General features: G+C 39.0%; 1 protein-coding gene across 2 annotated transcripts in view; it reads right to left on the bottom strand.

The window, feature by feature from the left end:
• TTC23 (tetratricopeptide repeat domain 23) overlaps positions 1-26,079 on the bottom strand; it is a 106,701-nt gene that overhangs the window by 65,717 nt on the left and 14,905 nt on the right. For both annotated transcript variants that reach the window (XM_004483893.4, XM_004483892.4), the window contains exons 2-3: positions 8,107-8,306; positions 2,952-3,075 (exon numbers count right to left, since the gene is read on the bottom strand). In XM_004483893.4, the coding sequence (XP_004483950.1) occupies positions 2,952-3,075; positions 8,107-8,286 (304 nt within the window). In that variant the 5' untranslated portion in view covers positions 8,287-8,306. The remainder of the gene's footprint in view (positions 1-2,951; positions 3,076-8,106; positions 8,307-26,079) is intronic.

Raw genomic sequence — 26,079 nt, 5'->3', positions numbered from 1 at the left:
GATCACAAAGAGTTTACCTGAAAATATTGTCATGACTGTGAAAAGCAAAGAAGGGTGAGGCATTTAAGTACTCAAGATACATTTTTCCAAAAATGGTCTTTTTAGAGATAAACAGAGCACGTTGCAATTGAACAGCTTTGCAACCTCATCAATAGCAGTCATAAAATATGTTATAAAAATTATAAAAAACAAACTAAATACAGGATGATAGCATTCTGGGCAGGAAATAAGATCTGTAAATTTTTTTTTTTTTAAAGATTTATTTTCATTTATTTAATTCCCCTCCCCTCCCCCGGTTGTCTGTTTTCTGTGTCTTTTTGCTGCGTCTTGTTTCTTGTTTCTTTGTCCGCTTCTGTTGTCGTCAGCGGCACGGGAAGTGTGGGCGGCGCCATTCCTCGGCAGGCTGCTCCCTCCTTCGCGCTGGGCGGCTCTCCTTATGGGTGCACTCCTTGCGTGTGGGGCTCCCCTACGCAGGGGACACCCCTGTGTAGCACGGCACTCCTTGCGCGCATCAGCACTGCGCATGGGCCAGCTCCACACGGGTCAAGGAGGTCCGGGGCTTGAACCGCGGGCCTCCCATGTGGTAGACCGACGCCCTAACCACTGGGCCAAAGTCCGTTTCCCAAGATCTGTAAATTTTAATGCTGACTTTGTGACAGCAATCGTAATGAAATAAATACTAAAAATTTTGAATTTCTTGTTCATCTATAATCATGATAAAACATAATACAAAAATGTGATAGCTACAAAAATACATAAATACAATTCCTATGAGGTAATAAATTAATGTGTATTAATATCTTATTCCTATGTGAAACAAACTGGAGCAAAAAGAAAAATAATCCTACCAAGAACTAGCTCCCCAGTGCATCCTAGGGTTCTTGACATGGGCGTATTAACCACGGCAGGGTGGCCCTGGGGACAGCCACCGGTTATGTTTCAGAACTCTTTGCTTCCCCACACTCCATCCCCCTCCCCTATGTTGACAACCTGTTCCACACCCCCTTCTACCCACATCCGTACCCCCCGGTCTTATGTTCTTAATTATATGGGATTGTATCTCAAATCTCTAAGAAAGCTGTCAAAATATGAAGTGAATTCTGTTCCTATGTCTATGAAACAGGAAGGATATATTTTCTAATGAAGGAAATGAAAGGTGTGCTATTCATGTGTGAATTCTTGTAGAATTATTTTGTCTTATTTTTTTTTTTGGTCACATATTTAAGCAACCTACCAGAAATTCGTAAGTGCCAGTTACACATGCAATATGACAAAAGGTACAGTGGACTATATTTTCAACTGGGTTCCATTCCCTCAAGGAATGTGAACTCAATCTACTGGAGACAGTGTAAAGTTTAAGAACACTGGCTCAGGGTGGGGAGGAGGGGAGATGGAGGGGATAAATAAATAAATCTTTAAAACAAACAAAAGAACACTGGCTCCAAAGTCAGACTCTTCCCAGATTGAATTCCCTGCTCCACCACTTACTAGGAAATGTCACCCTCAGCTTCTTCAACTGTAAACCGTTTCACAGGACTATGGTGAAGACTAAATGAGATTATGCATGGAAAACGGCATGGTACCTGGTGCTCAGTAAAAGCTAGATAAAAATAATTAGATAATTGCATTTATTTTCAAGTGAGGAAGAAGGACTGACATTCAGGCGATGGAAGAAAAGCATCACTTGAAATCCCAGAAGCCAGAACACTGGGGTACTGGCATCTGAAATCCTAAGCCTGAGTCTTAGATCACCTACTATTAATAATGTGATCTGGAGCAAGCTGTTTCCACCCAGACTTGTTTCTACTGCCTAGAAAATAGAAGGGCAGGTTTGAACTAGGTCCCTCTGGCTCTAACTGCCTTTGACTCCAGCAGGTAGGAGCAGTCTATAATCAGATTTGGCCACATTTATTAGGTGGCAATTCAATGCTTGGCATTGTGGTGTTTTTCATATCTACTACTTAATTTTTTAGTGGAACAACTTTGCAAAGTTAGTATAATCATCACCATCATTGTCGTCATCATCATCATCATTTTCTAGGTGAAGAAGAAACTGCATACGGAAATATGTTTAGTAATTTGTTTAGTTTACTAAACGTTCTTCTTACATTTAGTAAGAAGAAGACACAAATACTAGGTATCTGCTGTTTTTGCCTTCCCAGCATCCATTCTCCCTTCTTATTTTCTTTAGGAGATGTCCCACTCCTATGCATCACACTATCAGCTTCTCCCCCAATAGCTAATCAGATTCTTGCATTCCTTTGGCATGCAACCCAAGTTGGTCCAATTAGAACCCCCAAATCCTGGGAGTTTAAGGGGCTATTCTTTTTCTCCTAGGAATGCTGAGGAGGGAAGCCTAAAGGTGCTGGCAGCCTTCCTGCTGCCATGTGTGCAAAGCCTGGCTAAGAATGGGGTCAATCCAGAGATAAGCAGTGGGAAAAGACAGGAACTGACTCCTGATCACATTGTTCAAACACCCTGATTGGCTAAGTCTAAAGCAAGTTTTACCACTTGGACTTTTGAGCTGTATGAGACAGTAAAAGGCCTTTTTGTTTATGCCAGGTTCAGGCAGGCTTTTATTTATTTATTTTTGGTTACTTGCAGTTAAAGGACTCTTCATTGTAGGTGGAGAGCAGATCCCATTGCAGATCCATAGCCAATGCCCCCAGCTCTTGCCACAATGCCTTTTGAGCCAACAGATTAATCCTCTTCTAAGAATCCTACTCTTAAGATTATAAAAAACAACTGAGAATGATAAAATCTCTCTTCCTTTTTTCTCCCTTTGAATCTTTATCTATTATATTTCCCACTCAATGTTTCTGAACAGAAATGGCTTCTCAATATTTGGAGAGGACAATACCCATGAAAATCTGATTCTTCTAGTTAAGGGTGAGTCGAATTTTGGGAAAAGAGCAGAACTGACTGATGTCCTTAGTCTGAAAGGAACTCACCTTTCATTCGGAGGTAGCCTTGGGCCAGAGTGACATATGCCTCCGCTAGTTTCCAGTGTGAGTCTCCATAGCAAATTCTTGTGAGGGCTACGCAACGCACGAGCTCGTGGACAGCCTGTTTATACTGTTAGGAAGAGAAAATGGGCTTTGCATTTAGACCAAACAAAGCACAAAATCAACAAGCCACAATTATTTACTGAGTGACTACTGTGTCCGAGGCAGGGTTTCAAGCCTTTGGGATGTATCAAGAGAACAAAACAGACAAAGATCCATGTCCCTGCTATCAGAAGGTAACATTCCAGTAGGGGAACCTAGACAATAAACATAAGAAATAACTACACTTTATAGTATATTTAAAGGTGGAAAATGTAATGGAAGAAAGAAAAAAGAGAAAAAGTAGAGCAGATATCTAATCATTCCCTAGATTTTCCAGCTGCCCAATCAATGAAGAGCTACAACATATTCAGGCACAATAAGTGGGCAGGTGACATCAGGTTTCAAATAATACACTTAAGCTCTCAACTCAAATACCTTTCTTAGCAGCCAATGACACTAGCATAGCAAATGATATAAAGACTGGCAAACAAATAAATGAGAAACACTCTTACATTCAGGGCGAGGACAGAGGGATGAGGGACTGTGGTTTTCAATTCCAGGTCAGCTCAGGGAAGCAAGTGTGGTAGTTTTAAACACAGCTCCAAAATTCTTTGGCACTCCCTCCATCAGAGATGGGGTCTATGTTCCCTACCCGTTGCATTTGGGCTTTATGACTGTTCGACCAACAGAACGTGGATGATGAGAGGATGTGGCCATTTTTTGGCCCAGGTCTTAAGAAATGGCAGCTTCTTCTTTCTGTCTCTTGGATGCTCACTTTTGGCACCCAACTGCCATCCCGTGAGGACGCCTAAGCTGCCCCATTGAGAGGCCCACGGGAACGGGGCCGATAGGCAGCACCAGGTCCCCAACCACATGAGTGGGCCATCTTGGAAGAAGAATCTCCACTCCCGTCGAACCCAGATGCTGCTGCCTGGAGCAGAGCTGACCCAACCCCACTGGGCTGTGCACAAACTGCAGGTTCATGAGCAAAACGCAGGACTCTTTTTGCTTTAAGTCACTAAATTTTGGGGGTATTTGTTATGTAGCAATAGATAACTGGAACAACAAGAGAGGAGGTAAGAAATAAGCCTGCTGATTAAAGAAAGCTGAAGGGGCAAAGCAGAGGAGGAAAAGTGAGGAACAGGCCAGAGCTCTGAAGATTCAGGAGAGACCTTGGGATGAACTCCAGGAAAGACAGTGGCTAAGCTCCAAGTGCCTGTACTTCCAAACAATCCATATATGGAGAAGAAACGTTTTCACCTTGAAATAATGCTCTTCTTGACAAAGAGACAGAGCAAGACAGTTGACCAAGGAAAGTTGCTTTCGTTGCAAATTTAGAGGTCAAATGGCCTGGCAGGAGGAAGCTGAGAGACCCTGTGCTCACCCCCATAGTGAAGAAAGAGGGAGACATGTTCTTTGTGTGAATCTCCCTCTATCACAGATTTCCAATGCTGGGTGGTGGGGGAAGGTGACTGTGCAGACTGAGAGACAGGCTACCCAGGTCACAGTCTTTGTCTTACTTCCTGAAACAGGGCCAGGGGTCTTGAAAGAACAGTTAGCCCTCCTTCCACTTTCTTTTTTTGCCATAATGCATAGTCCAGATATCTCTTTTGGTTTTACAAACTTTATGCTGCCAGGTTCTGGTAGCTTTTGCAATAGGCATGGCTAGGGGACAGACAGAAGTGTTAGCAGGAAGATATTTTCAGACTAGGGATGAGCCCTGGCAACTATCTCCTGTAATCCCCTCCTTTTAAAGAAGAGGAAATGTAAGACCAGAAGGGTGCTCATTTACCATTGAGTGGGAGAGTTAGAACTCACATTCAAGTTCCTTGATGCCAAGTCCATAAGTCTTTCCACAACATCATTCTTACTTTTTAACTTTCTAATATTAAAATATGAACATCTAGATGATCAGTCAGCCTGTTCATATGTATATATTTTTAAATGGATGTTTATACTCAGCCCTTTGTTTCTGAATACTATTTTCCACTAAGAGGAACCAAGATTCCCTGAAACCAGGACTAGAGCAGGCAAAGTTTACAAGATGAACTGGAAAAATCTTGTGCCTCTGTGGGGCAATGAAGGAAATATTCAAGGATGATGGGAAGGTAGTAAGGATACAGGAATCAGCTGGAAAGGGCACCCATTGGAAGCCTGGGACTATTTAAGTCTGAGATTATAACACATTTGAATACATGGAATTCCTGAATCCATACTGCTATAAATAAATGAATAATAAAGTGGGAAGAAGGAAAAACTCTTCCTAATAACTGAATGCCAACAAATAAATGTTGAAAGAATGCAGAAGTCAGAGACTCACCATCTGAAAAACATCACAGCAATCATTGATTCAGGTGAGATCATCAAACCCAGGGGGTGAAGTTTTAATGAGGAATAGGATATACACATAGTATCAATGTTTACTTATGATGAAGGAAAAATAGGAACTCTACAGCGGAGAAACCTGCTAGACAGCACCTTAACCACATGGTCAAAATTCAAATGGAGAAGTATTCTACAAAATCAATGAACTGGACTTTTCAAAAATATCAAGATCATGAAAGATAAAGATAAGGTTCTGTTACATATGAAAGGAGACTAAAGAGACATGACAACTAAATTCAACATGAATTCATGGATTGGCCCATAGATCTGGGTTTTTTGTTTGTTTGTTTTGCTTTTTCTCCCTGTAAAGGACATTGTGGGGATAATTGGAGAAATATGGATAAGCTTTGTAGATTAAATATTAGTATTGTACCAATATTGATTTTCTAATAGCAATCACTGTACTGTGCTTATTGTAAAAGAATATCCTGACTCTTAAGAAATATACACAGAGGTATTTAGGAATAAAGGACTATAGTGTTGGTAACTTACTCTCAGATAGTTCAAAAAATAATTAAACACAGGGAGAGAGAATGCAAATATTAACTTGTGACTCTTGCAACTTTTCTGTAAGTCTGAAATTATTTTAAAACTAATTTTTTAAATGGGAAATATTAATAAATTACATCATGTCAATATCCTGCTGAAAGCACTTTTATGACCTGCCGGGGCACTTACCTTGAAACCTGAATTTCTTATCACCTTTCTGCAAAGCCCGATGAACTTTGATGGCCTCTCCAACTGCCTTGCACGTCAGCCCACAGGCTACCTCCCTGGGCTTCAAAAACATCAAGCTTGGGTCTACTTTACCGATTTTACGATTTTACCCGTGCTGTTTCCTCAGCCTAGAACTTGAGTTCCTCCAGGCTGCCTTCTTCTCTTTTTCAGGTCTCAGCTCATCTGTCACCTCTAACCAGAGGCCCTTCCTGCCTGCTCTCTGTTCCCACAACACTTATCACAATCTGTAATTATCTGGCTCATTCACAATACCTATTGGCCCTCAGCTCCACGAGGGCATGCAACTTGTCTGTTTCCTGGGGTTCTTGTCTGAACCATGAAACATAGAAAATAGTCTAGACCCATAGAAGAGAAGTTCATTCTTTACATACACTAAACAGCTTAGGGCATTAGGGCTTAATGGTCATGTGGGACTCTGGTTGAGAAAGGCTGCCCACCAGCCTAGAATCTACCTAGCAGAGGGCCTGGTACACAGTAGGTCCTAAATAAATATTTGTTGCATAATTAATAAACACAAATTCAGAACTGAACTCACACCCTCCCTCCACAATCCTACTCTTCCTCCTGTATTCATTACATTAATGAGGGTCACTGTCAAGCCTCCAGCCACCCTAGCAGGCTCAGACCTAAGCCAGGAAATATACCCACTCCCTCTGCATTGTTCTCATCTTTCCATTCCCTATGCCACAACAGTCACCGAGTGCCACTCTTCACCAGCATCTCGCCTGCATGGCCAGAAGTTCAGGCTCTCATATTTTCTTGCAAATATCCTCCTTCCTGGTCCTCCTGCCTCTAGTTTTGCTCCTTTCTCATCCCTCCTCCACACAGCTATCTGAGCAATCTTTCTTAAACTCAAATCTGCTCATGACATTCTCCTGATTAGGATCCTACAATGGTCCCTAGCACCTTAAGGAGAAAATCTAAACTCTTTTTGCAGAGCACTGAAAGCCCTGTAGGACCCAGCTCCTAGTCTGAATCTAGCCTCATTTTCTACCTTGTGTCACTAAGCCTGGTGCCCAGAAAGCTCCTTTAGTTCACCAAATGTACTGCGTTCCCTCAGACGGTAGGTTCTTGCCCATCTACTTCCTTCTCCCAAAACACCTTTGCCCTCTCTCTCACCTGGCTGACTCCTAAGCACTATAATCAAAGTGGTCCAAGAAAGAGGCCTTCTTTGCTATCTCTCCACTCGCTGCCCCTCCATTTTGCTTCTCTATCACCCTGAGCTTGTTATTCTTGTGACACTTGTGATACAGAACTTATACCACTGACTAAAATGATGTGACCCTTCTATCTTCCCAACCAAACCATGAATACCTCGAAAGTGGAAGCTTTGACTTTCTCTTTGGTGTCCCCAGCACTTGCTTAGCACCTGGAATATATTGGGCATACAAAATATTTGTGAAATAAATGAATGAACAAACAGGGCCTGATATGTAGCAGGTGGTAGAGAAACATATATTGAGTGAATGAGTAAAACTTTTGAGAAGACAATGTGGGAGAAATATGCAGAGAATAAGATTAAGAGCATAAGGACTCTTACTTCTAGGATTATAAAATAAAACTTGTTTATGTTGTATTCCAGTGCTCAGACCTGGCACATAATAGGAGCTCAATAAACATTTGTTGGCTGATTGAAAATGACCTAGTAGGTCAAGCCCACAGCCAGGCATCCTAGAAAACACTTACCAGAGGACTTGTTTGTAAATTTGTGCATTTGTTCAATAAACAGGTATCGAATGTTTCCTGTGCCAGTTGCTGGCTTAGAGCCCTGACATGCTACATTCACTGATGCTGTAGTGAAAGGTAGTCTCTTATATACACCCTTAGATAAAACTCCTGAGATTAGGAATGTAATAAAAAATATCTGACTCCCCTTGATCATATGTCATAGTTGAGTTAACAGAGAACAGGTACAGAAAAAAAAAAGGCTTCTTACTTCATGTCTGCTGGAATAGTTCTTTGCTTTTTCTTCACAGAGGTGGAGTTTCTCTCGAGGAGGCTGGAATAGAGTTGTCTGAGGCAGCTTGTTTCGGATCTTCTTCCTAGGTGTTATACTGACAGCAGCAACAATTTCATCGAGATGGCTGGATATTTGGGTTTCCTGAGATTCTTGCATATTTTTATATACATTGTCTTCTAATTTTTAAATAAAAAGTAAAGGTGTTAATGATGATTCCCATAAATGCTTTTAGAAATACGCATTTTACCTAAAAATTAAGGCTAACATCTAGCAAACTAACACTCTGCCTATGATTTCTTTTAAATTAGGAGCATTATGTAGGAAAAAGATCATGATGGCTAGTACTGACTTCTTTGTAAAACTTCCAGGCTGATTTCCAGTTTCAACGAAATTGAACATTCTTTGTTCACTGAAAAACATACATATGGATGGCGAGCAGAAATCAGCTGAGCCCAACTCCCAACAAGACCAAATGAGATCAGCTGAAACCCAAAAGACTCACAGACTAATGATGGAAAAAAATAAAAGACTGTTAGACTTTCACTTGTAGCCAAGATGGAGTAATAGGGACCAGATTGAGCTTCCTGTCGGAAATAACCAACCAACCAACCAACCAACCAAACAAACAAACAAACAAACACCCCAAATACAACATACAACCCACACACAAAAGTAATGAAATGGTGGCTTTCAAGATACAGGACAACAGGCAATAGGATGGTGATTCTTGAGAGATGGGAAAAATAAACAAGGTAAGACCCACCATTGCCCCAGCTTATTTCTTTTGAGAGTTTCCAGGCTGGGCTGCAGGGAGGAGGAACCAAGAAGCAACCCAGAATGACCTGAGATGGAACTTAGAGAATGGGGAGATAAAGGTGGCTAGAGTTCACAGGACAGACTAGTGGGGGAGGAGACAGCTATACAGAGGAAGGACACAGAGAAAAGCAGAGGGACCTGTCAAGTATGGGGGAGAACACTGATCGGCATGTGCGTGAGGAAACTATTTTAGTTTCAAGAAAGAAACATCCAATATGCTTATAAGGAACAGTGTCTGAAACTCACAATGGGCTACATATTCCCATCAGCCAGAGTGGAAAACCTGACAATTCATGGGGCATTGAGTAAGGGACTCAGAAGGGTTTTATCTCGGTAACAGGGAATAATTATCCTTAGACTTAGCACCACTAGAATCCACCTAGCAAATCATAAAAGGATCAAGTTATGTCCAAGTGAGTTAACTGTACCAGAGAACAAAACTCAAGGATGTTCATAAGAATACAAAAGAGTCAGCATCCAACAAGATAGAATTTGCAATGTCTGACAGTCAATCAAAGGTTACCAGGTATTAAAAAGAGGCAGGAAAACATGACCTGTAATGAGGAGGATAATCAATCTAACTGTAACTGACCCAAAACTGGGACAGATGTTAGAATTAGCAGAGAAGAACACCAAGACAGATATTAAAAGTGTAGTATATATGTTTAAAAAGTTAAGTAGGGTAGCAGATTTGGCTCAACTGATAGAGCATCCGCCTACCATATGGGAGGTCCAGGGTTCAAACCCAGGGCCTCCTGACCCATGTGGTGAGCTGGCCCACATGCAGTGCTGTTGTGTGCAAAGAGTGCTGTGCTACACAGGGATGTCCCCCATGTAGGGGAGCCCCAGGCACAAGGAGTGCACCCTGCAAGGAGAGCCGCCCCATGTGAATAAAAGTGCAGCCTGCCCAGGAGTGGTACCGAACACACGGACAGCTGACACAGCAAGATGACACAATGAAAAAGAGACACAGATTCCTGGTGCCACTGACAAGAATGCAAGCAGACACAGAAGAACATACAGTGAATAGACACAGACAGCAGACAATGGGGGGGGGGGGGAAGGGGAGAGAAATAAATGAAAAATAAATCTTAAAAAAAAAACAAAGTTAAGTAGAGACATGGAAGATACAAAAAAGACCAAAATTGAAGTTCTAGACATGGAAATTATAATGTGTGAGGTGAAAAATACATTAGATATTGCATGTAAAAGATGAGTGAACTTGAAGACACAGCAAAATGAAGGAAAAAGTCATTAGTGAGCTATGAAAAAACTTCAAGTGGTCTAATATGTATTAATTGAAGCCCTTAAAGGGGAGGAGAAAGGAGGGTATAAAAAATATTTATATATTTATATATTTATATAATGGCTTCAAATTTTCCATACTTTAGGAAAATTATACAGAGATCTGAGCTCAAGTGAACACTAAACATAAAAAAAAATGAAGAAAACCACACCATGGAATATCACAATCAAATTACTTAAAACCATATTAAAGGGAAAATCTTACAAATAGTAGGAGGAAAAAGATACATTGCATACAAAGGAATGAAGATAAAGATGAGAGCAGACTTCTCAGAGAAAAGAAGAACATGAGAAGAGAGTGGAACAATATCTTTAAAGTGTGGAAAGAAAAAAGTTGTTGACCTAAAATTCTACACCAGTGAAAATATCTTTCAAAACAAAGGTAGAAGGCGGGGCAAAATGAGTAAGTACACCATCGTCATCTCTCCTGCAAAGGGCTGGCCAAGCGGTGAAGGAATCCTGCTGGAGCGGGCTGTTTCAGGAACCTACAAAGCAGGAGGTATCTGGAGAGACTGCAACAAAAGGGAACTTAGTCTACAACAAGGAAATAGAATAAGAAGAACAAAGTGACAAAGAGAAGACTTAACGTGCACACAAAAACAACAACTAATTAAACCCTGAGACGAAGAAGTTAATCAACTGAATAAACCCAACAAGATAAAATGATGACGAAACAGCAACAAAAAAAAAAAATACAGACCATAGGAATAATCAAGAAAACATGGCCCAATCCAATGAACAAACTAAAAACTAGGAAGAGGAGTGGAACATCAAACAACTAATTAAAGCTCTCAAACATGTATCATGGACCAATTTAATGAAGTGGAGGAAGAGATTAAGCATATTAAGAAAACACTTGGAGAGCATACAGAAGAAATTGTAATCATATGCAAAAAGATAAGGGATATGATGAGGATCAACAGGACAATCCAAGACATCAAAAATACACTCTCAGCAAATAACAGTAGATTTGAAGAGGCAGAGGAAAGAATTAGTGATGTGGATGACAGTACATCTGAAATCAAACAGATAATAGAATTGACCAATAAAAAGATAGAAAAAATCCAGCAGGGACTTAGGGACCTGAATGACAATGCAAAATGTGCAAATATACACATTATAGGGAAGGGAGGGGAAGGAGGGGAAGGGAGGGGAGGGGAGGGGAGGGGAGGGAGGGAAGGGGAGGGGAGGGGAGGGAAGGGGAGGGGAGGGGAGGGGAGAGGAGAGGAGACTTTAACACACCACTATCAACATTGGACAGAACATCTCAAGAGAGAATCAATAAAGAAACAAAGACTTCGAACAATGTATTAGAGAATCTGGACCTAATAGACATATACAGAGCATTACACCCAAATACAGCAGGATATACATTTTTCTCAAGTGCACATGGATCATTCTCCAAGATAGACCACATGCTAGGACATAAAGAAAGTCTCAATAAATTCAGAAAGATTGAAATCATACAAAATAATTTCTCTGACCACAGTGCAATGAAGCTGGAAATCTGCAAGGGCCAGAGACCCAGATTTGGCACCAAGATATGGAAGTTAAACAACACACTCTTAGAAAAACAGTGGATCAAGGAGGAAATCTCAACAGAAATCAATAACTACCTTGAAACTAATGAAAATGATAACACAACATATCAAAACTTATGGGACAAAGCAAAAGCTGTACTGAGAGGGAAATTCATAGCCATAAATTCATACATCAAAAAAGGAGAAAGAGCTAAAATTGAAGAACTAACTGCACAATTGGAGAAATTAGTAAAAAAACAACAACAACCAGCTCCAAAGAAAGAAGAAAGAAATAACCAAGATCAGAGCAGAACTAAATGAAATAGAAAATAAGAAAGCACTTGAAAAAATAAACAAAAGAAAGAGCTGGTTCTCTGAGAAGATCAATAAAATTGACAAACCCTTAACTAGACTAACAAAGAAAAAAAGAGAGAAGATGCAAAATAAGAAATGAGAAAGGGGATATCACCACTGATCCCACTGAAATAAAGACTATCATAAGAGGATACTTTGAAAAACAGTATTTCCACAAGAAAGACAATTTAGCAGAAATGAACAACTTCCTAGAAACACATAAGCAGCCTACATTGAAGAAAGAAGAAATTGATGATCTCAACAAACCAATCACAAATAAAGAGATAGAATCAGTCATTAAAAACCTCCCACCTAAGAAGAGCTCTGGGCCAAATGGCTTCACAGGTGAATTCTACCAAACATTCCAGAAAGAACTACCACCAGTCTTGCTTAAACTCTTCCAAAAAATCGAAATAGAAGGAACATTGCCTAACTCATTTTATGATGCCACCATTACCCTAATACCAAAGCAAAACAAAGACACTGTAAGAAAGGAAAATTACAGACAAATCTCTCTAATGAACCTAGATGTGAAAATTCTCAACAAAATACTTGCTAATTGTATTCAACAACACATTAAATGAATTATACACCATGACCAAGTGGGTTTCATTCCTGGTATGCAAGGATTGTTCAAAATAAGAAAATCAATTAATGTAATACACCGCATAAACAGATTGAAGGAAAAAAATCACATGATAATATCTATAGATGCAGAAAAAGCATTTGACAAAATACAGCACCCTTTCTTGATAAAAACACTGCAAAAGAGAGGAATAGAAGGAAACTTTCTGAACATGATATAGGGAATATATGAAAAACCCACAGCTAAAATTACTTACATGATGAAATCCTAAAATCTTTCCCTCTAAGGTCAGGAACAAGACAAGGATGCCCACTATCACCCCTTCTATTTAACATTGTGTTAGAAGTACTAGCTCGAGCACTGAGGCAAGACCCAGATATAAAAGGAATCCAAATAGGAAAGGAAGAAGTCAAAATTTCACTATTTGCAGACATAATCTTATACATAGAAAGCCCTGAGAAGTCTACAATAAAGCTTCTAGAATTTATAAATGAGTTCAGTAAAGTCACAGGGTATAAGATCAATGCACAAAAATCAGTAGCATTCCTGTACACTGATGATGAGTAATCTGAGGAGGAAATCAAGAAACCAATACCATTTACAATAGTAAATTAAAAAAACCAAATACCTAAGAATAAATTTAACTAAAGATGTAAAAGACTTATACATAGAAAACTATATAACACTGTTCAAGGAAATCAAAGAAGACCTAAATAAATGGAAGAATATTCCCTGTTCATAGATAGGAAGACTAAATATTAAGATGTCTATCCTACCAAAACTGATCTACAGATTCAATGCAATCCCAATAAAAATCAACACAGCATTTTTTAATGAACTAGAAAAACTAACTATGAAATTTACTTGGAAAAGAAAGAGGCCCAAAATTGCCAAAGACATATTGAAAAAGAAAAACAAAATTGGAGGAATCACACTACCTGACTTCAAAACATACTACAAAGCTACAGTAGTGATGGCATGGTATTGGCACAAGGATAGACACACTGACCAATGGAAATGAATTGAGAGTTCTGATATAGATCCTCATATATACACTCATCTTTGACAAGGCCACCAAGCCCACTTAACTGGGAGAGAATGACCTCTTCGACAAATGGTGCCTAGAGAATTGGATATCTATATGCAAAAGAAGGAAAGAGGATTACCATCTCACACCTTATACACAAATCAACTCAGGACAGTTCAAAGACCTAAATGTAAGAGCCAAGACCATAAAGACCTTAGAAAACAATGTAGGAATAATAGGAAATGGCTTCATGAACTTCACTCCCAAAGCACGAGCAGCAAAAGAATAGATAGATGGGACTTTTTCAAAATTAAAGCCTTTTGCACCTCAAAGGAGTTTGTCAAGAAAGCGAAAAGAAAGCCTACTTGGGAAGCAGACTTGTCCCAATGGATAGGGCATACCGCCTACTGCATGGGAGGTCTGCGGTTCAAACCCCGGGCCTCCTTGACCCATGTGGAGCTGGCCCATGCGCAGTACTGATGCGCACAAGGAGTGCCCTGCCATGCAGGGGTGTCCCCTGCATAGGGGAACCCCACACACAAGGAATGTGCCCCGTAAGGAGAGTTGCCCAGTGCCAAAGAAAGTACAGCCTGCCCAAGAACAGCATCACACACATGGAGAGCTGACACAACAAGATGATGCAACAAAAAGAAACACAGATTTCCGGTGCCTCTGATAAGGATAGAAGCAGTCACAAGAACACACAGCAAATGGACACAGAGAGCAGACAACTGGGGGCGGGGAAGGGGAGAGAAATAAATAAAAATAAATAAATCTTTAAATAAAAAAAGAAAGCCTACTTAATGGGAGAAAATATTTGGTAACCATATAACTGATAGGAGACTTATATCCTGCATATATAAAGAACTCCTATATATGGAAAATAAAAAGACAAACAAGCCATTTAAAAAATGCGAAAAAGATTTGAACAGACGCTTCTCCAAAGAAGAAATACAAAAGCACATGAAAAAATGCTCAAAATCACTACCTATTAGGGAAATGCAAATCAAAACTACAATGAGATACCATCTTACTCCCATAAGACTGGCAGCAATCAAAAAAACAGAAGACTACAAGTGCTGGAGAGGATGTGGAGGAATGGGAACACTCATCCACTGCTGGTGGGAATGCAGAAGGATCCAGCCATTCTGTAGGACAATTTGGAGGTTTCTCAAAAAGTTAGCTATAGATTTGTCATATGACCCAGCAATTCCACTGCTGGATATATACACAGAAGAAGTGAAAACAAGAAAGCAAACTGATATATGCATACCAATATATTCATAGCGGCATTATTCATTATTGCCAAAAGCTGGAATCAACCCAAATGCCCATCAACAGATGAATGGATAAATAAAATATGCTATATACATACAATGGAATACACTCAGCTATAAGAAGGAATATAGTACAAACACATGTGATAACATGGATGGACCTTATGTTGAGTGAAGCAAGCCAGGCATTGAAGGACAAATACTACATGACCTCTCTGATATGAACAAGAAAACGAAGCTGTCTCAGAGAGCTAGAGACTGGAGGATAGGCTTAAAGGAATTTGTGGGGGAGAGGAAGGTTGTGAGCTGATGTCTACATGGGTGAAGTCTATGATAAGCTGGAGGTTAGTATTTGTATAGGGAAGGGATAAAATAGGGGCATGGGGTTACCTTTGGGTAGGCCTTTGTGGGTTTGAGGAGGGCTAGGGTTGGGAGCATGGGTCATATGGCCCAAGGAATTGGGGGGAGGGATGGAGGGGACAGTTGAATATGGGAGATGGTCAGGCATATGGCTGAAACTATAATGTTGAGAACACTCATTAGAAAATATAATAAGGATTACGTGTTTAAGGTGCTTAAAGGGGGGTATCTGGTACAGGGGTAGTCTTCTAGGGAGTGTGTGAGTGCTCATTCTGTCATTGTGTATTATATCATTGGGTGGAGACCCCTACAATGAGTGTGAAGGTGTACCCACATCCTGGAGAGTTCTTATGTTCTCATACAGTGGGAATTGTGTCTCTCAAGAGAACCAGAGGCTCCCAATCAATTAGGGCAGTCTAGCATGTCAAGCCCTCAGCATTGTTGCAAGTATCTCTAAATCTGGTCCCTCAAGTAGTGAAGATTGATTGTCACTGTGGGCCCTAAGGAGAGGGGGAGAGAGGTATAGAATAGATGGAAGTAGAGCAACTGGGGGGCAATGGAAGTGTTCCACAAGATCATGTAATGATGGCTATAGGACATGTTAACTTACACCAAAAGTGTACAAAAGCCTATAAGCTAAAATGTAAACCATAATGTAAAACATAAGGAAACTAAAAATTTTAAAATGTCTAAAATATAAACCATTATGTAAAATATAAACCATTATGTAAACCAAAATGGAACCATGTTTAATAACTATGTTTCAAAATCTGTACATCAGCTGCAGCAAATATAACATGGACATGTAAAAAGATCATTGCTGGGGAAAGGGGAAAAGGGTTTGATGTTGGATATATGAATCCCCTATATTGTATATGTGAATTACTGTGATCAAAAATTTTTTTGAAGACAAAAATAAAAATCAGAGAGAGAAAAAAAAAAGAAAGGATGTAGACACTGAGGAAGAAATGAAAGAAAGTGCCTTGTTCACTGTACATACAGGGCAATAGCTATTACAGTGATGAAAGGCAAAACATTAAAAACAAAGCTTTATAATATTTGTCACTTTTTAATACACCAATTTATTTTTATTTTATTTTAGTATTTCTAAATTAGTATGTATTCTATTTCTAAACTTTAAACCCATCACTATATTTCAATTTCCTATTAATTGAGTTTGTCAATATATTAGGCTTCATTGTTGAATAAGTTTTGGACCACAGAGAGGTTCAACTATGGCAGGGAAGGAACACTGGTGAGGGGTGTTATTGATGGGGGGCACACGGGTGGGAGGGAGTTCTCCAGGGCATGTATATAGGGGACATAAAAATATTCTGATATATGTTGTATATTTTCATAGTAGTTACAGTTACAAATGTCAACTGAGGGAGTGCTGAGTTCCTACCCAGGGGAGCTCTGTCACATTCCCCAAGGGAATAACAATAATCCCCCAAGTGCAACAACAAAGACCAAAAAGGAAGGATGGTACAATAATGAGCCCTTGATACTGATGACTATGCTTATGAGCCTGTGTGCCTGAAATATGCACTAGGCCTAGAGCTGCAGGGTGCCTAAGAGTTACCTCCTGAGAGCCTCCATGTTGCTCAAATGTGGCCACTCTCTAAAACAAACTCAGCATGGGATATGACTCCCAGGGATGAGCCTCCCTGGTGCTGAGGGATTACTACCAATCACTAGCTGGTGAAGCAACCAGAAAGAGACCTTGAATAAAAGGGTCAACTCAGACCAGCAGAATATCTCATGTAGGATCATGTGTTAAAATATGTTAAAAACTGCTTTTTGACCTTGAATAAAAGGGGGAAGTGGCAAAGACAAAAGAGTTTATATGGCTAAGAGCCTTCAAAAAAGAGTCGGGAGGTCATCACAGGGGTCACACTTATGCACGCCTCAGCAGGACCCCAGAAAAAGCCAAAGTAGATACAACCCTAGGTACTGGTTCTCCTGACGGCTATGGAGACCCACAGGGTATATGGTCATGGCAGGTGGATTTAGAGTTCTGTGCCATGTCAGAGGGCCCTACTTTGGAATTTGTGCTCCTGAGTGTGATGGTAGACTCAGAGTGACCTTTCTAAACATGCCTCTTCTGTCACTTTTACTGAACCTGTGGTTGGTGCTAGGGATGATGTATAATCAGGGGCCTTGAATCTCTGGACTGCCCATGTGCCAGCTGGGCTCTGAGCCTCAGCAGAGTTGCAATTTCTACTCTCTGGTTCATTGGACTTACCCAGGTCAGCTAACAGGGAGATGAAGATGGTCAACCACCACACCAGGGAATCAAGAGTAGTGCCTACAACTGCAAGCAGAATTGCATTCATCATCCATGTGGAATCTAAGCCCTTCTTGATCTAGAGGTGGAGTGGGTATCAATCCCAGGGTCCACAGAATGGAGGAATAAAACATGGACTAGAGTGGACTTACTGATATTCTACTATAAAACTATTGTGACTAGTAATAGAAGAAATTGTAGCACTGAGGTAGAGAAAGTGGCCACAGTAGCTGCTTAGGGTAGGGAGAGGGAAGAAGAGATGTGATGTGGGGGCATTTTTGGGACTTTGAGTTGTCCTAAATGATATTGCAAGGTCAGATGCTAAACTTTATATATCCTGCCATAACTCACTGAATGTACTGGGGGAGAGTGTGAACTATACGGTAAACTATTATCCATGTGATGCAGCAGTACTCCAAAATGCGTTCACCGAGTGCAATGAGTGTGCCACAATGATGGGGGAGGTTGTTGGTGTGGGAGGAGTGGGGTGGGGAGGTGGGAGTATAAGGGAACCTCATATTTTTTAATGTAACATTTTTTGAGATGTATATATCTTCAAAAAATACAATTTACAAAAATGATGGGGGTGGGGGTTGGGGAGTGGGTTAAATGGGAACCTCTTATGTTTTTGTGATCTATTAACTTTAATAAAAAAAAAACAGGTAAAAGTATTCATCACCAGCAGACTAGTACTACAGTGTTCTCAAAGAAATGTTAAAGGAAGTCTTTTAGGTGAAAAGAAACTGATAGCAATTAGAAATTTACAACTGCACAAAGGAATGAAGAGCAGTAGAAATGGTATTTATAATAGCAACTATATGAGAATGCTTTCATGTTACTTAAATCTATTTAAACTATAATTGAGGCTTTAAACAAAATTAACAATGTATCATGGGATTTATAGAATATAAGTAAAATACATGATGATGATAGCATAAAGGCTAGGAGGGGAGGAAAGGAATTATGAGATTCTAATATTGTAGATAAAGTGGCATAATATCACTTGAAGGCAGAATAAGGTAAGCTAAAGATGTATAGTATAAAACCTAGAGAAATGATTAAAATAAAAAGTAAAGTTGTAACTAATAAGCCAACAAAGAAGATAAAGTCATTAAAATAATCCAAAAGAAAATAAAAAAAGAATAAAAAGCTGACAAGTTTGATTACAACTATATCAATAATCACATTGACATATAAATATATAAATGTAAATTGATATATAAATATACATATATAAATGTAAATGGTCTAAACACCCCAATTAAGAGGCAGAGTGGCAGAATGGATAAGAAAGCAAAACTCAACTCTATGTTGTTTACAAGAAATTCACTTTAAATATAACACAACTAGGTTAAAGTAAAAGGATGGAAAATAATATAATGTTCTAAAATTAGACAAAAAGAAACCTGGAGTAACTATTTTAGTATTAAAGTTTCACAGCAAAGACTATTACCAGAGATAAATAAGATCATTCCATAAAAATAAAGGGGTCAATGCATCAAGAGGACGTAACCATCCCAAATGTGTCTCCATCTAATAAGTTTTGAAACATATAACCCAAAATAGAGAAACTTGCAAGGAGAAATAAACAAATCCTTAATTATAGCCAGAGGTTTAAAAACCTCTTTCTCAATAACTGATGGACCAAGCAGACAGGAATTCATAAAGTATATGGAAGACCTGGACAACATAATCAACGAATTTGTTATTTATTAGAACACTCCACCCCAAAAGAACAGAATTTACATTCTTTTCAAGTACACGTGGATGTTAAGGCATATTGTATTCTGAACCATAAAACAAGTTTCAATAAATGCATAAGAATTCAAGTTGCGGGAAACGGACTTTGGCCCAGTGGTTAGGGCGTCTGTCTACCATATGGGGGGTCCGCGGTTCAAACCCCGGGCCTCCTTGACCTGTGTGGAGCTGGCCATGCGCAGCGCTGATACGCGCAAGGAGTGCCGTGCCACGCAAGGGTGTCCCCCGCCTAGGGGAGCCCCACGCGCAAGGAGTGCGCCCGTGAGGAAAGCCGCCCAGCGTGAAAAGAAAGAGCAGCCTGCCCAGGAATGGCGCCGCCCACACTTCCCATGCCGCTGGCGACAACAGAAGCGGACAAAGAAACAAGATGCAGCAAATAGACACCAAGAACAGACAACCAGGGGAGGGGGGGGGGGGAATTAAATAAATAAATAAATCTTTAAAAAAAAAAAAAAAAAGAATTCAAGTTGCACAAAGCGTATTTTCTGGTCACAAAGGAATTAAAATTATACATCAATAATGGAAAGATACCTGGAAAATGCCCTAACATGTGGAAACGAAATAACATACTTTTCAATAATTCATGGGTTAAAGAAGAAATTAAAAGGGAAATATAAAAGTATTTTGAACAGAATGAATATGAAAAGACAACATATAAGAATTTGAGAGATGCAGCTAAAACTGTCTTTTCAGGGTGGGAATTTAAAGATTTAAAATGTATGTTAGCAAAGATCTCAAATTCATGATCTTGGTTTTTACCATGAGAAACTAGAGAAAGAAGAGCAAATTAAACTCAAAGTAAGCAGAAGAAAATAATTAATAAAGTAAATAATAAAGATTAAACTCAATAATCAATTAAATAAAATTGGAAAAACAATAGTGAAAATCATGAAAGCAACCAAAAACTGTCTGGCTCCTTGAGAAGATCAAGAACACTGATAAATTTGTAGCCCGACTAATCAGGGAAAGAGAGAAGACACAAATGACCAATATCAGGAATGAGAGCGATGACATCACTACATATTCTGCAAATATTATAAAGTTAATAGGGGAATATTACAAACACTTTTGTGCCAATAAATCTGACAACTTAGATGAACAGAGAAATTCCTTTAAAGACACAAACTATCAATGATCACTGAAGAGGAAATAGATGCTTAAATAGCCCTATACCTGTTAAAGAAACAAAATTTGTCTTTAAAAATCTTCCACCAAAGAAAATGCCAGACCTAAATGTCTTCACTAGTGAATTCTAGCATATATTTAAGGAAGATATAATATAAATTCTACACAACCTTTTTAGGAAAATTGAAAAGGAGGAAATATTTCCCAGCTTATTTTATGAGACCTTGATACCACAAGAGAAATATATTAGAAGAAAACTGCAAATCAGTAGCTGTCATGACACAATTGTAAAAATTCAAAACAAAATGTTAATCCAAATTAACAAATCAAATCCAAAAATATAAAAAAGGGAAAATACTTCATGACCAAATGGGGTTTATCCCAGGGATGCAAGATGGTTTTAATATTCAACAATCAATATAATTCACAATATTAATAAGCTAAAAGAAAAACTGTATGATCATCTTAATCCCCAAAGAAAAAAAAATACTTGTGGATTTTATTGAATGTTCATTTCCAATAAAACTCTCAGCAAAGTAGGAATACTCAATCTGAGAAAGCTTACAGCTAACGTTAGACTTAATGGTGGAAGACTGAATGCTCATTCGCTAAAATCAGAAACAAGACAAGGAAGTTCACTCTAAACTTTTCTGTTCAACACTCAAATGGAATTTCTAACCAGTGCAACCAATCAAGAAAAAAAAATTGCATTCAGATTAGAAAGGACAAGGTGAAACTGCCTTTATTTGCAATTATATCACAGTATAACTCTATGATATCCTTTATTGAAAATATGATGGAATGTACAAAAAAAGTCTACTGGAACTAATAAATGAGTTTAGCAAATTTGCAGGATACAAGATCAATACATACAAATTATATTTCTATACATTAGCAATGAACAATCAAATTGAAATTTAAAAAAACATGTACAATATCATCAAAAATATGAACTAGGAATAAATCTTTTAACTTTACAATTAAAACTAGAAAACATTCCTGAGAGAAATTAAAGACTTCTGTAAGTTTGAAGTTCTTTTTTGAACCCCAAAAGATTATGTTAAACTAATCTATTCCTGTGGGCGTGGCACCCTTTTATTGCATTAGATTCATCTTGATTAGATTACTTGATTAAATTGTTTTGATTGGACTTCATCATTGAACATGACTCAGGCTGACTCTACCTTCACAGAGAGACACAGAGAAAAAGAGATGAAGCACCATGTGTGAGAGAGAACTAGAGGATTGCTAGCAGCCAAAACTGAAGCATGAAGTCCCCAAGAGTTTGGTCCCACAGAGCAGCTCAAGGCTGAAGAGATGAGCCATATGCTTATCACCCTCAACTGGGCTCAGCCAAGGCTGAGAGAGCAGGTCTGGAAAGAGACAAACCATGTGCCTGACTGCCCTTAGCTGGGCTCCAGGAGGCGGTATGCCGGAAGGGGAAAGCCAGACCTAGCAAAGATGGACTGTGGTCTTGCTTTGCCAGGTAGCAGGACTCCAGGATCACCAGTAGCTGACTTGTGAGAAAGCATCTCTGATGGTGCCTTAATGTGGACATTTCACAGCCTTGGAACTGTAAGCTTTTACCCCAAATAAATGCCATTTATAAAAGCCAACCCATTTCGTACTTTGCATTGGCTGCCTTTGGCAAACTAAGAAAATCTCAATAAACAGAGACATATATTATGTTCATGGGTTGGAAGACTCAACATCGTTAGGAGGTCAGTTCTTCCTAAATTTATCTATAGATTCAAAGTCATACCAATTCAAATCCCAGTCTTTTTTTTTTTTGTAGAAATTGACAGTTTTTAAAGTTCATATGAAAATACAAAGGGCCTGGAACAGTGCGAACAACTTCTTTTACAAAGAACCCAAACAACTTTGTAAGAGAAGAAAAAAACTGGAGGACTAACACTATTTGTTTTCAAAATCTATAATAACCAAGGAAGTTTAGTATTGCTGTTAGGATAGACCATAATGGAGAGTCCAGAAATGAACCCACACATGTATGAATAAATGATGACTGACAAAGGTGCAAAGGCAATTCAGTGGAGAAAGAATAGTCTGTTCATCAAGGGGTGCTGGAACAACTGGATATTCACATGTGAAAACAAAACAAAAATGTAAAAAATCCCTATCTCAAAACATAAATAGAAATTCACTCAAAATGGATTATAGACCTAAATATAAAACCTAAAACTATAAACATATCTAGAAGAAAACCTTTGTGATCTTCTAGTCAAAATCTAGAAACAAACCAAATGTCCAATGATGTATTAGACTTCATCAAAATGAAAAATTTCTGCTCTTCAAAAGAAATTCTTGAAAGAATGAAAGACAAGCCATAGACTGTGAGAAAATATTTGCAAAGCATATATCTGAGAAAGAGCTTGTGTCTTGAATATAAAAAGAACTCTCAAAACTCAATAAGAAAATAAACACTTCACTCTAAAAATGGGAAAAATATTTTAACAGACACTTCAGCATAGAAGATATGCTGATGACCAGTAAGCACATGAAAAGATGCTCAACATCATTAGTCATTAGGGAAGTGCAAGTGAAAACCACAAGAAGATACCACTCATACCAATTAGAATGGATAAAATGAAAAGACTGACCACACTGAGTGTTGGTGAGGAGGTGGAGGATCTGCACTGTAACACACTGTTGGGGGGAATGTGAAATGGTACAACCACCTGGAAAACAGTTTGGAAGTTTCTTAATATGTTAAAAATAGGGAAACAGACTTTGGCCCAGTGGTTAGGGCGTCCGTCTACCACATGGGAGGTCCGTGGTTCAAGCCCCGGGCCTCCTTGACCTGTGTGGAGCTGGCCCATGCGTAGCGCTGATGCGCGCAAGGAGTGCGGTGCCACGCAGGGGTGTCCCCTGCGTAGGGGAGCCCCACGCGCTAGGAGTGCACCCATAAGGAGAGCCGCCCAGCGTGAAGGAGGGAGCAGCCTGCCGAGGAATGGCACCGCCCACACTTCCTGTGCTGCTGACGACAACAGAAGCGGACAAAGAAACAAAACGCAGCAAAAAGACACAGAAAACAGACAACTGGGGGAGGGGAGGAGAATTAAATTTAAAAAAAAAAAAATGTTAAAAATATACCTAGTGCATGATCCAGATATTTCACTCCAAGAGAATGAAAACATACGTTCATACAAAGACTTGTATACAAATGTTCATAGCACTTTTAATAGCCCAAATCTAGAAACAACCCAAATGTCTCCAAATAGGTAAATGAACTCTGGTTTAACTATACAATGAAATATTACTCTGCATTAAAAAGGAATGAACATGCTACAATGTGAAGCTCAAAATAGTTATGCTGAGTGAAAGAAGCCAGACAAGAGAGTATGTACAATATGGTTTCATTTACATAAAATTCTAGGAAATGCAAACCAATGCATAGTGACTAAAAACATAGGAGTGGCTGCCTTGAACTGGGTGTGAGTGGTGGGATAAAGGGATTACCACCCACCAAGGACAAGGCAAGTTTTTGGGGTAATGAATACGTTCATAATTTTTATTGTGGTGGTGGTTTCATAGGTGTATACATGTATCAAAACTTAAATTGTCCACTTCTATGTCAATCAATAAAGTTGTTTTTTGTTTTGTTTGTTTCTTTAAAACCACATGTATGGATCAGCCTATCAGAGATCCTACCACATTCCCCACCTCTTTCTGCCTGGATACTTCAAACTCCAATTCCATTATTTATTACAGATAGCTTATTTTACATTTCACCTCACTGTCATTCATTGGTTTATTCATTGAAAAACTATGTATTGAATTCCTGCTATCAGCAATGCATCAGACTAATGCACTATGAGGAAAGTAGGAACCTCAAGAAAAGTAAGACCTAGCTGTAAAAAATATCAGGTACCCAATTAATTATGATAATAGGTGGTACAAATGCTGGAAGTGTGGGAACGATTAAGACTTCAGAAATGGAAGCCATTATTGCTGCAGTGCTTATGGAATAACTCAGCTTGTTTGGTTGAAAATATTTCAGAAAGCAAGGACAGAAAGGAAAAAGCTTCTCAGGTACAATAAATAATTATCAAGGGCTAGGAAGTGGGAAAGTGAAATGGGTATATGGCTAATTGCTGGTGGTTTTATTTGTCTGGTTTGTGCATGAGAAGGAGGGCATGGACATAGAAAAAAATTTCAAACCATTCTGTAGTGCACTAGAACCACAAGACATGAATGCACTTTCCACGACGAAGAATTATGCTGCTTCTACAAGAGGAGGGTTCTTTGATCAAATAAATAGGGAAACATAGATAATTTTTTTTAACCTGAGGTCTTCTCAAAGCTTTAAATATGGCATAGTAGCTTGTAAATATCCCAGAGAGTGGTGAGGTATGTAGTACTTACTCAAGCTTTTTTTTAAACCATAAAATCCTCTTTTTTTTTTTTTTTTTGAGTACCTATTAAATCCTATGGAACTAATATTTCTTGAACATTAGTTTGGGAGACCCTAAAATGGAGGAGAAGTGCCAAGTTTAAGTCAGATGTAGAAGGCATTGATTTCAGCCTAAGAGTCTGATTAACTGACTACTGAATATGGCAGGTAGTGGTATATCAGGAAAGAGACAAAGAATAATGCTACTATGAGATTGGTTTGTAATTAGTAGACATACACTAAATGGAGATGCAGGAATTGAAATGGTCCCGATTTCCAAACTTAAGATATTCTATTATAGTAACATCTTGATGAATTTTACTCTATGTTCGACCCACACTATTAACCTTTCTTTAAATCCACACACCTCTTTGAAACTTAAATACCTACTTCAGCCTCATCCTAATAAATAATGGGTGATATCATGGATTTGGTGTGCTATTTATGTTTTTTTTCCATATACACATTAAAATAAAGAAAAACGTAAATATTAACATTAAAAATGTTGGTCTGTTTTCCACCCAGTAGCATATCAGTTATCACCAATTGTAAGCATTACATGCCTTGGGAAATTTTAAATTTGAGCAATGTTTTGCAACGATTTTTAAATGCAACCTACCATCTAAGAAGACTTCATCAAGTTTATATTCTAAGAAAATGGACATTTTACCCCCAAAATAAAGCTATAATATTCCATATGCTTCTTAAAACTTCCCGCAAGGGAAGTGGATGTGGCTCAAGTGATTGGGCTTCCATCTACCATATGGGAGGACCCAGGTTCAATCCCCAGGGCTTTCTGGTAAAGGCGCAGCAAGCCAGGGCCCTCACAGCAAGTCACGCAGCAATATGATAACGTGACAGAAGAGAGACACAGAGGAGAGTCAAGGCAAGACGCAACATGTTGGAGATTTGGACCCGAAGGGTATCAGGACTGAAAGAAAGAGAAAAGGGGGAAGGAAACAAAGAGCAAGAACAAGCGAGAGAGCTGGGATCAGGGCATCTGTGAGTAATAACTCCTCAGACAACTTTATTGTTTACAAGGGGCTCTCTAAATACCCCAGTCTATGTGACAACAAGCAGAACACATAGCCTACGTGACAACAAGCAGCAACATGCAGTTAAC

This window comes from Dasypus novemcinctus, chromosome 3, assembly GCF_030445035.2.
Source record: "Dasypus novemcinctus isolate mDasNov1 chromosome 3, mDasNov1.1.hap2, whole genome shotgun sequence".
In the NCBI taxonomy this organism is placed as follows: Eukaryota; Metazoa; Chordata; class Mammalia; order Cingulata; family Dasypodidae; genus Dasypus; species Dasypus novemcinctus.
This window is presented reverse-complemented; position numbering and strand designations above follow the sequence as displayed.